The 11,177-nt window shown below is 44.8% G+C and overlaps 1 protein-coding gene across 1 annotated transcript; it reads right to left on the reverse strand.

Annotated features, from left to right (window-relative positions):
* Positions 1 to 291: 291 nt before the first annotated feature.
* Positions 292 to 879, reverse strand: LOC119391633 (sulfotransferase 1C2-like). Its single transcript, XM_037659301.1, has one exon. The coding sequence runs from the start codon at positions 877 to 879 to the stop codon at positions 292 to 294; it is 588 nt and encodes a 195-aa protein (XP_037515229.1).
* Positions 880 to 11,177: the final 10,298 nt, after the last annotated feature.

Consider the following 11,177-nt stretch of genomic DNA (forward strand, 5'->3'; position numbering starts at 1 on the left):
GAATGAAACAGACAAAGATATACACCGCGGCAAGGGAAAGTGAGTGAGATATGCCTTTTTCATAATTTATAGCTTTCTGTCCATTATTGTGTATAAAACGACTCTGAAGAAGAAGAAGCAAGCATAAGCATAAGAAAGATTCTTTGCAGATCTGCCTGTCCACCAAATCACTCATCAAATTGTAATATGGCATTCTACACAAGCAAGCCTTCCGATTGTATGATTTTTGTAAATGAGTTAATGTGTCAACGGGCGTCCTCCTTACAATTTGAAACATCATGATGTAAAAGATCAAACAAAATCGTCAAAAAAGCTTCCAATAGAATTCATGGCTTCGGTCCGGATGTCCTTCCATAGATCCATGAAAGACGTTTTCTTCTCGGCCTCGCGTATCCTCTCCTCCATCCGTTTCAGCAAAGCTGGCGTGAAGTACTCCTTCCATTCTCCAACTTTCGCGGTTCTCACTAGGCTGTACCTAGTCTCGCCTCCCCCGTCGTCTTTCTTGCAAGTGGTGCGCCTTACTTCAGAACTCTGCTTGCTATTGGCCAATGGCGTTTCACGAAAGTCGATGACAACTACGTCGCGCATGTACTCTGCGTTGGATCTGTCCAGCACATTATTAACGAGTGATTCATCTTCAGCTAAAGCACGACCATAGTGTTTTCCCAGAAATCGTGCTACTCTCAGCAGAACTTCCCTGGTATTCTTCGTCATTTCTTCGTAAGTCACAAAGAGCACGTTAGGCTCCTCCCTGAGATTGTAAGCAGATGCCACGTGCTCGAAGTAGTCGCCGTATCCAAAGTTCCCGCCGACGAAAACGTCAACGAACTCTTCAAACGTGGCATCCTCGTACGCATACATGCTCAGGTTTGTCACCATGTGGTAAAAAGACACGCACACGTCCCAGGGATTCCCGTGCTACGTACATATACTTGCCCTGCTCAGTAATTGTCTCCTTGCTCAAAGGCAGGTGGGTCATATAGGTCCTCAGCGGTAGAGACAGCTCCCAGCTCTCGAAGTCATTGTACTCGAGATAACGCCACCCCTTGTGAAACTCCTCGTACGAATCTATCGGCTCGGCGTCGCGTAGAATGAGCTGTACGATGTACATCATCCAGTGCGTTCCGCTCTTGGGAAACGTGGATTGCACGACGTCTCCTGCGCGCGCTCGGAACTGCAGGACTTTAGTAAGAGTGTCTGGGCTAATTCTCAAGCACCTCGGCACTCCGTCAATGATTTGATGCATCGGCTTCCGGGACTCCATCTTTCGGCGGTTGTCCTCCTGAAAGTGGTAAATCGTTCTGAACGTGAGCTGGTTTTACATTCAGTCAAGGTCGCAAGAAACTTCCAGTGCATGATTCTACAGGCTTCGACTTTACATTGAGTGTATTGACATCAGTACATATGCTACGAAACGTACACTCCGTCTCACAGTCTCTTCAGTGCAGCGAACGTGACGGTAAGCGTGAGCCACTAAGAAATACTTGTGTGAGTGCGTGTCACCTCGTTACCTACCCATGCCCGCCTCTGCCATACCGCTAGCGTAATTAGGAGGTGTAATTAGGAATTTCGAGCATCTGTGTTTCTTTCACGGACACCCAATATTAGGAACGCGGGGACTCCTAGTATTTCATTCTATCGAGATACGCCAGCTGCTGCCGGAGCTATAAGAAATGCAGGAGGTATGAGCCGCAGCATGTCTTCCAGTTCTAGCCTCATGTATTATATATACAGAGCGAAACCTCGGTGATAAAAATCTCGCGGGGTTACCAAAATTGTTCGTATCATCCGAAATTTGTATCACCAGAAAACATGGAAAATTAGTATGCGACAAAAGAAAGTTGGCATAAGTTTTGATTTAGTGTTTCTCAGGGCCGCAGCGACGTCATGAACAACTCTGAATGATTGCAGTAAAGTTTTTAGACGGCAGCAATCATACTCGCACTCGTAAATATACAGTGCAGGCGCGCATGTGTAAATAATGAACCAGATGTGTTGTGCCCAGTGACCGCTAGTAGCCCCTGCCTAATCTTAGTACGCTTCTCGGCATGACACTAAAGTACTGCGGCGAATGAGCCTAAAGAAGCGCTTTGCGCACGACAAGAGGCCAAGCTCCTTCGCCAAGACCGTACGCTTCGCCTCTTGGGGTCTTCTGCCACGTTTCATGGGAAATGACGGACCCACAGCCCAACTTTCAGCCTTTTTTCATAGAACGTTTGATGGCGGGGACATGGCTTGCATCGACATGGCAGGCACGTTGTACAAAGACGCTGCTGCCTCGAGCACAGGAGCACGCGTGAACGCGTCGAAAAAAAAAATTGCAGCATATCCACGGGTGAATGATGAAGAGCTTGGGCGAAGCTCCTGAAGCAATCATGGTCTCGGGATCGGCTTCTAGTTGAGCCCGTTTCGCAGCGGCGTCCTTGGCGCGCACCGTCTCGGCATCCAGCTGGCTGCCGCCAAGCGAGCGTCCGCCGCTGCGCATCGTTCATGCTCCACCAACGATCCGACACGCACAGCGACGATCCAGGAGAATGAGAGAGGCGCTCGCTCCCCGCGCATCCCCGCGAAGCCCGCGCAGCAGCCAATCAGAGAGCAGCGGCACTTCTAGCGCCACCTAGTGTCGATTCACGCAAGCGCCATATTGCATACAATTCTATTGGACCAACGCGGGAAGTGGAGAGCGTAAGTGGAGAGGGGGATGGGAGAGGGGGAGGTGAGAGGGGAAGTGGAGAGGTGAAAGGGAGAGGGGAAGGAAGAGGGTGAGTGGAGAGGGGTAGAGGACATGGGGAATGGTGTAGGGGAGTGGAGAGGAGGTGTGTGGAGAGGGTATGCGCATGCGCAGTAAGGGTGGTCACGCCGCACACCACCACCACCACCACCACCACCGGACAGATACTGCCGTTTACTGCCGGCTGCCGGCTCCTGCCGGGAGATACGCCGGACAACGGAGACGTGACAAGGTTAGACTAAGAGGAGCTACGCCCTAAAAAGCGCGACGTCAACGTCATTTGTAATCTAAACGCGAAGGCGCATAAAGGGCTCCAAGATTCGCGCGCACTATCTCTGAGGCAAAGACGCACCGTTGATGGTCGCGCAGCACGCATGCCCGCGCCTGCGCGTGACTGCCACGTCTTCCGCGACAGCGCGGGCAGCACCTGTTCGTACCTGTGCGATAGCGTACGTTCGTATCAAACGTCGCGGGCTGCAAATCGGTTCGCAACAACCGTACTCTAATACATTGCAGACTAATGGGCCTTGGCCCGTACGACAGCAAAATTCGCATCACCCCAAAATTCGTACGAGCCGTGACCTTATAACCGAGGTGTTACTGTACTCGATTGGCGTCCGGAGTCGCCTTCTAGTTTTTGACGCTAACATGATGTACGGTGCTGTCTATACAGTCACGCCACTGTTGTAATGAAGCCAATGACCTTCTAGAGCTTGTTATTTTTAAGGGTTTGCTGCCTTTATATATTTAACAAACTCACTAACATGCCTCATGCGTAACGTAATACGTGAAATAGTATTTGTCGAAATGTTAGCACCAACTCGTGGGGGCACCATTATTGACCCGCGACCTCGCCTGACCGCCGTTAGAAGCGGTAATATTGTCATTATCACTGATGAGCTTAATTCGAATGCACAGCAAATGATATTGGTAGTTTAGTCGATCGAGTGATCGTTTATTTAGGTATATATTTCGCGCCGCGTAACACCAGCTCCACGTTGAAACTCAACAGATTGCATGCGTCGGTGACGCTGTCAGTGTCGCCGACGCATTGAGCTTGCATTGAGTCGGTGACGCTATCAGCATCACCGACTCAATCATACATCACCGCTTACAGTGACTTACCAACTCGCGCAACAGTCAGTCCTTATAAAATATGCGCTCTAGAAAGAAATGTAAGGAAACTTCTATGCTCGACATAGAAATACGTGGCGTATATTTTACTTTCTATTATTATAGAGAGAGGTATTACAGTTGCATTGAGTCGGTGATGCTGATAGCGTCACCGACTCAATGCAACTGTAATACCTCTCTCTATAATAATAGAAAGTAAAATATACGCCACTTATTTCTATGTCGAGCATATAAGTTTCCTTACATTTCTTTCTAGAGCGCATATTTTATAAGGACTGACTGTTGCGCGACTTGGTAAGTCACTGTAAGCGGTGTTGTATGCCATGGACTATGCCACAAAAAAAAAGGAACACTGACACAGTGCAAACTATTTGCTTAGTACTTTATTGAAACAACATAGATGTATGTGGAATCGGACTATCTTGTGCCAAAAAAAATTCATGAGCAGCCATAGATTACCTCAATGATACTTTTCCAGAGTGGAGGAAAGGAAGTGACTTTTAAGGGCTCGTTTTTCTTTGTTACACGTAATAATAATGAGAAGTAACAGTGAGTAACGCCAAGGAAAGTATAGGTGGTGCTATCTGTAATACTGAGAATATAAATGTGAAGAAACTGAAGTGGACGAAAAGATAACTTGCCGCCGGCAGGGACCGAACCTGCGACCTTCGAAAAGCGCGTCCGATGCTCTATCACTGAGCTACTGCGGCCGTGATCCTCCCGTCCACTTTATGGGGTATACATGTGCATTTAAACCTAGAAGTGTTAGCCAGCACCAATCGCAGCCATGGCGGCGAGTATGGAACACTCTTTTTTCTGCCTGTTGGCGTCACGTAGCACGTGATATTTTTACGAGCTGGAAGCTGACCGATAATCCCTCGCATACTACCGTAAGGCATCAACTCTGCCAGAACTAGGCCCTCGCTATCGAAGTGCCAAATCCTATATATCCAGCCCTTTCCGCGTAGCCGAACTAATCGGGGCGATTGAAATTTCGAACAAAGGAACAGCACCTGCTCCCGACGGTATCCCTTACAAAGTTTTCAAAAACGTGGAAGGTGCAGCTCTTGACTAACTTCTTCAGGCTATTACTAAAGTATGGCTGACTGGTGACGTCCCATTTGATTGGAAGCATTTACTTCTCCCGATTCAAAAACCAGGTAAGTCTGCAAAGAATCTGGAAGCATTACTTTCAATTTCGCACACAACTGTATGCAAGTTAGCTGAAAAGATGCTGGTCACACATGTGTCCTGGTGGCTTGAACGGCATAACTTATGTCCAGGAATTCGGGACATCGACAACTAGCGCCATCTGTTGTGTTGGCTGCTAAGTGGCAGCGTCACTCAATGGGAACCGACCTTTAAACATTTATTGTAGTGTAACGCTTCAATATACGCTTAAATCACTTCGTCCATACGATATGGGAGTCATTATGCCACAGTGCGAGAAGTTTTGCTTTATTCCCATTAACTTCCTGGGTTCGAGATCCACTTTTATGTGCTATGTGAAACTCCATAGGAGATAATTTAAAAATTTATATAAAAACAATGCTCCCTCACCTGCTTAAATCACTGAAGGGACCCAATTTCGATGATTCAATCTTCGCACCTGTGAAGTTTAGCGGATGTCGGCGAAGTTTCTGAGGTTCGACGGGAACTTTTGTCTAAGGTGCATTGCAGCGAAACCACCTTATAGGGGTGCATACGCTTCATAGTGTTTACGGTTGCCCTAAAACGGGTGAAAATGTCAGTGTTTTTATATAAGCTTGTTTTTCTTGAAGCTGCTAAAGATATGGAGGGTATGAATACTGTGGAGGTCTTAAGTTGTTAATTAGCAATGAGAAGTCTTAGGTTAATTAGAGCAGATGGTCCAAAATGAGAATAGTTCCTCGTAATTCAAAGTAGGTAAGAATTGACAGGATATATTGATACGGATACGAATTTTGCTCCACTGGGTGTAAGTAATCAAGGGTACTAATGAATTTAACAATTTACTTAAAACTTATTGGTGAAGGCGGTTAGTATAGAAGGACATGTATATTATATATATATATATTTAGATTTAGTATTGCAATGCACGCCATTAATATTAGATGGCTGTCGCATGCAAGTAACTAGCAGTAGATACTGTTATAGCTAATTAGTAATCAAAGGTATAAGAGATATGGTAATTGTACTCTGTCATTATTAATACTTACACTTTGAGGTAAATAGAAAAGGGGTAAATAAGAATCAACTAATAGGAGGATTGCGTTGTAATGTATGACATAGAAGTGGAGACGAAGAGGATCAAAGATATAAGAATCTTAGGTTGCTCATTAGTGATTAGCGGTCTTTTAGCTTAATTACTATGGAAAATAACAGAGTTGACAATGACCCCCAAGAATTCACACTGAGTAAGATTTACTCAGCAACATTATGCACATTTGCACCCTGACCATATAAGTAATCACTTGTAATGAATTCACCAATTTTAAGGTTGTAATAGAAATATTTCAGTATAGAAGGATATGTACATGATATATATAGGGTATTTAATGTACGAAATTACCATCCGAGATAGATAGTAACATGCAATTATCTTTAGTGATAGTTGTCGATAATTAGTAATCAGGGATAATTTGGGGAAAATCTATGGAACCTAGCAATTTAAGGTATCAAATAAAAGATATGCCAAAGATGACGATTATAGTTTATTAGTGATCGTTGTAGGCATTTGCCAAATGCGGGTATATGGTCAATAAATTAAGAGGTCGACAACATAGTAATGCATCAAATGAAAGGATATAGGAAGAGGCTGAATACATTTGGAATGTTTGCTAATTGGCATTTAGGGGCTCTGCAGCGTAATTAATATTAATATTTTTTTACAGCAGAGTTATGCCCACGCTTTGTACTACTCGCGATGTAGACAAAACACAATCATCATTATGCCGGCGCACTCAGCATAGCTGTGCCTAGTTAAGGCATGTTAATCATAGCCAATTGTAATTAAGTTTAGTTCAGCACGATGAAAACTAGTTAGCCAAGCATAATACAGCCAGAAGGCTAATTAGCCCTAATTAAGCCGAGTTGAGATTCTAGTCTGCGTAGTCATGCCGAGCTCGGCAAGAGATGCCGAGCGATACCGATATATTAATTATGAATGATCCTAATTAGTAATAATTACGTTAATTAACTCACCAGGTCTCGACTGACTTGTGGTGAAAGCTCGTCGAGATGAAGCCTCGAGTGTGTAGATTATAATAATTAACCTCATTAGCATAATTAAGACATAATTAATGATAGCTTGCCTAGGGATGCAAGTTAAAGGGCCCCTCACCAGGTGACCTAGCGAATTTTAGTTAGACATTGCAAGTTGTTGCGAGCCCAATAAAGAGCATTATGCCACAAGAATTTTTCTAATCGGTCGGTTAGAAGCTGAGAAAAACAATAATTTGTAGCGGCGCGAAACCATGATGCGAGGAGGCGAGCTGCAAACCCTTGCCGCTCGCCCCGCGTAGCCTTCGCAAGCCAAATCCCTTCCCTGCCCTCTTCGCCACGCGAGCGGGAGGATCACATAACGCATACGCATGATCACGTCATGCGCACAAAATGTCACGAGCGCATGACGCGCCCGAACCAGCCCGAGCCCCCGAGACGCGAGCGGTGTTGTGGCGGCGTTCTTTGCGCTTCATCTGTGCAAGTTATGCCGAATGCGCCCTCGCCGATCACTTGGCTTTCAACCTATTACTGAGCGCGAAAGCTGCAACATTTGTACGGACGCGAGACTAGCGGTGTGCCGCATGAACATCTAGTTAGGCGCGGGAGGATAAATGAGCCTAATGAGCGCTGGAACGCGGTACAAAATTAGTTTCGTTGTAAAGGGTGGCGTCTGCACGATGCGCAAAGCGCGAGAACACGAACGCGTGCGAAACGGAGGTAGATTAGTCTCGAATCTCGCTGCGATTCGCAGTAAAAATGTAAAAAGAAAATGCACACATTCCGTTTGTGTGTTTTATTATCGCTCTCAAGTTTTATTCATCCATTCAAGCAACAAATTACAAAAATTACGCGTCGTGTCAAATAATTATCGCAGTGTCACGTGCTACTGTTGGCGACGTCAGAGCACAGTCGTCTACGTAGAGGAGCGACGTCACAGCACTACTATCTACGCAGGGCCATTCTCTCATGTACGTCATCCCCTCATTCTCTGGGCGCGTGGACGCGAGAAGAAGGGCAAGCAGCGTTCAGCTTGAAATTTGACCCATTTACGCGGCGCGTAGCGTTGCAAATTTTGGCAGACGTAATCGTGAACGCCTAGTCCATGCATTGCGCTCGTCGGCTCAAAATTGTCAAACCTGGTGAGGGGCCCTTTAAGCTAGACCAAGTTCCAAATGTGCAAATTAGGCCTATTACGCTAATTATTCCAATTATTCTGATTAAGCTAATTAACCTATTTGGTGTTGTGACTGCCGAGCGATACCCAATCGAACCCGATCAACGCCTAGTCTATACTCGTGATTATTAATGTGACCCCGTGAACACTTCGTGCATCGGCGTGTGAATGCACGTGTGTCTAGTCAAGCCAAGACCAGCCAAGTGCCGACCAGCTCTGCTCTAGCCCAGGTTTGCGCGACTCAGTGCAAGCTGCGCAGATTTTTTAAAATTAGGTCAGCTAAGCAGTATTCACGCTAAGAGTATCTTACTAATGCTGATCTACATTCGCACCTTGGTACACAGTGCATTACTAATGAATGGTGACAATGAATTCAACATATGTTCAATTTAGGGGTGAAAGCTGTCAGTGTAGGACATCAGTAAAATAGATAGATAGTATCTAATCTATGCAGCTATAGATCTCAATCTATGCAGTTACAGTACAATGGTGGGAAGTAGTAGAATATCATTCATTATTAGCAGTCATAAATATCATTAATTCGTAATCAATTATAATTATTCGTTTAATATAGATACCATCTATCACCGACAAGTCAAGAGAAACGTTTACGAGAGATGACGATTTAAAGGAGTACTGCGTTGAAAACGGCGCGAAAATTGGACGAAGGCTAAGGAAAAAACATCACAAGCGCTCGCACATTGATGAGTTATGCAAAACACTGGGTGCAGAAGAGCCTGATGTAAGAAATTGCAGAAGGGTGTCTTCAAGGGCCAGTTGCTACATGTTACTGCACTCAAAACCGCGCGAAAACGGCAGGAAGGCTAACGAACAAAGGAACAGCGCTTCTGTTGTTTGTTCCTAAGCCTTCGCCCCGTTTTTGCGCTGTTTGAAACGCAGTAACATGTACCAACTTCAAGACACCCTTCTGCAATTTAAAGGAGTAATTAAATCTACTGATAGTTTTAGGAAATTAATAATTAAGTGCAGATATATGATAAAAATAAATTGAGGCATATGATTGCAAAGCATCAGATGATAGTCTAAAGAGAGAGGGTGAATGCATTGCGAGAGTCTTGCTAATGAACCTTTTCAAGCAATCCCAGAAAGCCCCGCGGGAGCATGGCGCACTATGGGAAAAGTTTGTACATCGAGCGAGCCGGCCGTTCGGTCACCCGCGGCTCATTGGTGCCGTGGGAGCACGAAACGAAAGGAACGTACACGTCGCGGCTTGTTGAATATTCTTACATCGTAAAAGACCACACTTATCCAAACGCGTCTGCGTGTATATCTGCGCATGAAATGTGAAAGGAATAACACAGTGTAGGTATTGCCGAGCGTATGCATATCGGACGTAGCAGTTAATCGATATGTGCGTTATCGCGTGCCGATGCCATCATGACGTTCGTTTGTCAATAATGTGAGCGGAACACCGAATTCATGTTTAGTGTATGAATACTTGGAAGGTGTGTCGTATTGAAATGCCATAGAATTTTCCGCCTCAGCATTTGGTGTCATGAACACTTTTGCACTTGCTCACTGCGTTTAGCCGTTATGGCGTATTTCGAAGATAATTTCAGTGTTAGAGACTCATCTAGCGCACGACTACACATATCTACGGCATGCATTCACCTGCAAGCAAACACGTGAAAGTACAACCAGCGTTTCTAAAATGCAACAACCGCAGTTAGTATCAACGAAGGGCGCTAGAATCTTATCATTTGTTATATACATGTATATGCGGTGCGAGCGACGCGCACGCGGTCTAATCAGTCTCTCGAGTACTCTGTAAATATCACAACCTCACCTTGCGCTCGTCGACAGTGCCGATGGACGTTGATTCCAAGTGGATGCGCGAATTGTATAGACCGCTCCTGGACTTCCTTAGGAAGCCACGTTGTATCGTTTTATTTAATTTTTGCTGCAGGGCTGGGGTCTCAAACGTGACTCGCACGTGACTGACTTCGTCCCATCCTTTTATTGGTCATCTCTAGAACGGACGAAGCCTCAAAGGGGTCAAGAGGAAACTGCGCACAGGCAAAAACCAAACGTATGCACTAAGGGATGAGGAAAGCAATGTCACTGTCAATATGGATAAGAAAGTTAAAATAGCTGAGCAGCTTTACAAATATCTGTACAGTAGCCAGGACAACGAGGACGATAACGTAAGAAGTATATTAGTAGGCCAGAGGAATCGGACAACCCACCAGTAATGACATGGGAAGTAAAGAAATCCTTAGAGGTAACGCAAAGAGGCAATTGCCGCTGGTTAGGATCAGGTAACATCAGGTCTGTTGAAAGACGGTGGACAGATTGTTTTAGAAAAACTGGCCACCATGTATAGAAAGTGTCTCTTGACGATGAAGGTACAAGAATCTTAGAATAATTTTAAAACCACCTTAATTCATAACAAAGACGACGTCAAGGGCTTGAAATATTACATGCCGATCTGCTTACTGTCCGTTGTCTACAAGCGATTTAAAAATATAGCAAGATTCCGTACAGGCTACTCGACAATAAACACATTCACACGATCAATCAAGTGATAGAGAAATGCGCGGAATATAACCAACCCCTATATATAGCCGTCAGAGATTACGAGAAGGTATTTGATTCGGTCGAGACGGCAGCAGTCATTCAGGCACAACGGAATCAGAGCGTCGACGAACTTTATATAAAAATACTGGAAGAAATCTTAGATTTAGGTGCACGTTAAAGAACCCTAAGTGGTCAATAAATGCAGCACTCCAATACGGCGTCCCACATAATCATATCGTGGTTTTGGGACATTAAACGCCACTGGTACTACTACTACTAATAACAATAATAACAATTATTATTCTTAATAATAATAATATTATTATTATTATTATTATTATTATTAGTAGTAGTAGTAGTAGTAGTAGTAGTAGTAGTAGTAGTAGTAGTAGTAGT

Source organism: Rhipicephalus sanguineus, chromosome 4 (genome assembly GCF_013339695.2).
Source record: "Rhipicephalus sanguineus isolate Rsan-2018 chromosome 4, BIME_Rsan_1.4, whole genome shotgun sequence".
NCBI classification, from domain to species: Eukaryota; Metazoa; Arthropoda; class Arachnida; order Ixodida; family Ixodidae; genus Rhipicephalus; species Rhipicephalus sanguineus.

What these genes read in the sequence shown, in the direction of transcription:
- LOC119391633 (XM_037659301.1), bottom strand. Translation starts at nt 879, where the DNA reads ATGGTGACAAACCTGAGCATGTATGCGTACGAGGATGCCACGTTTGAA.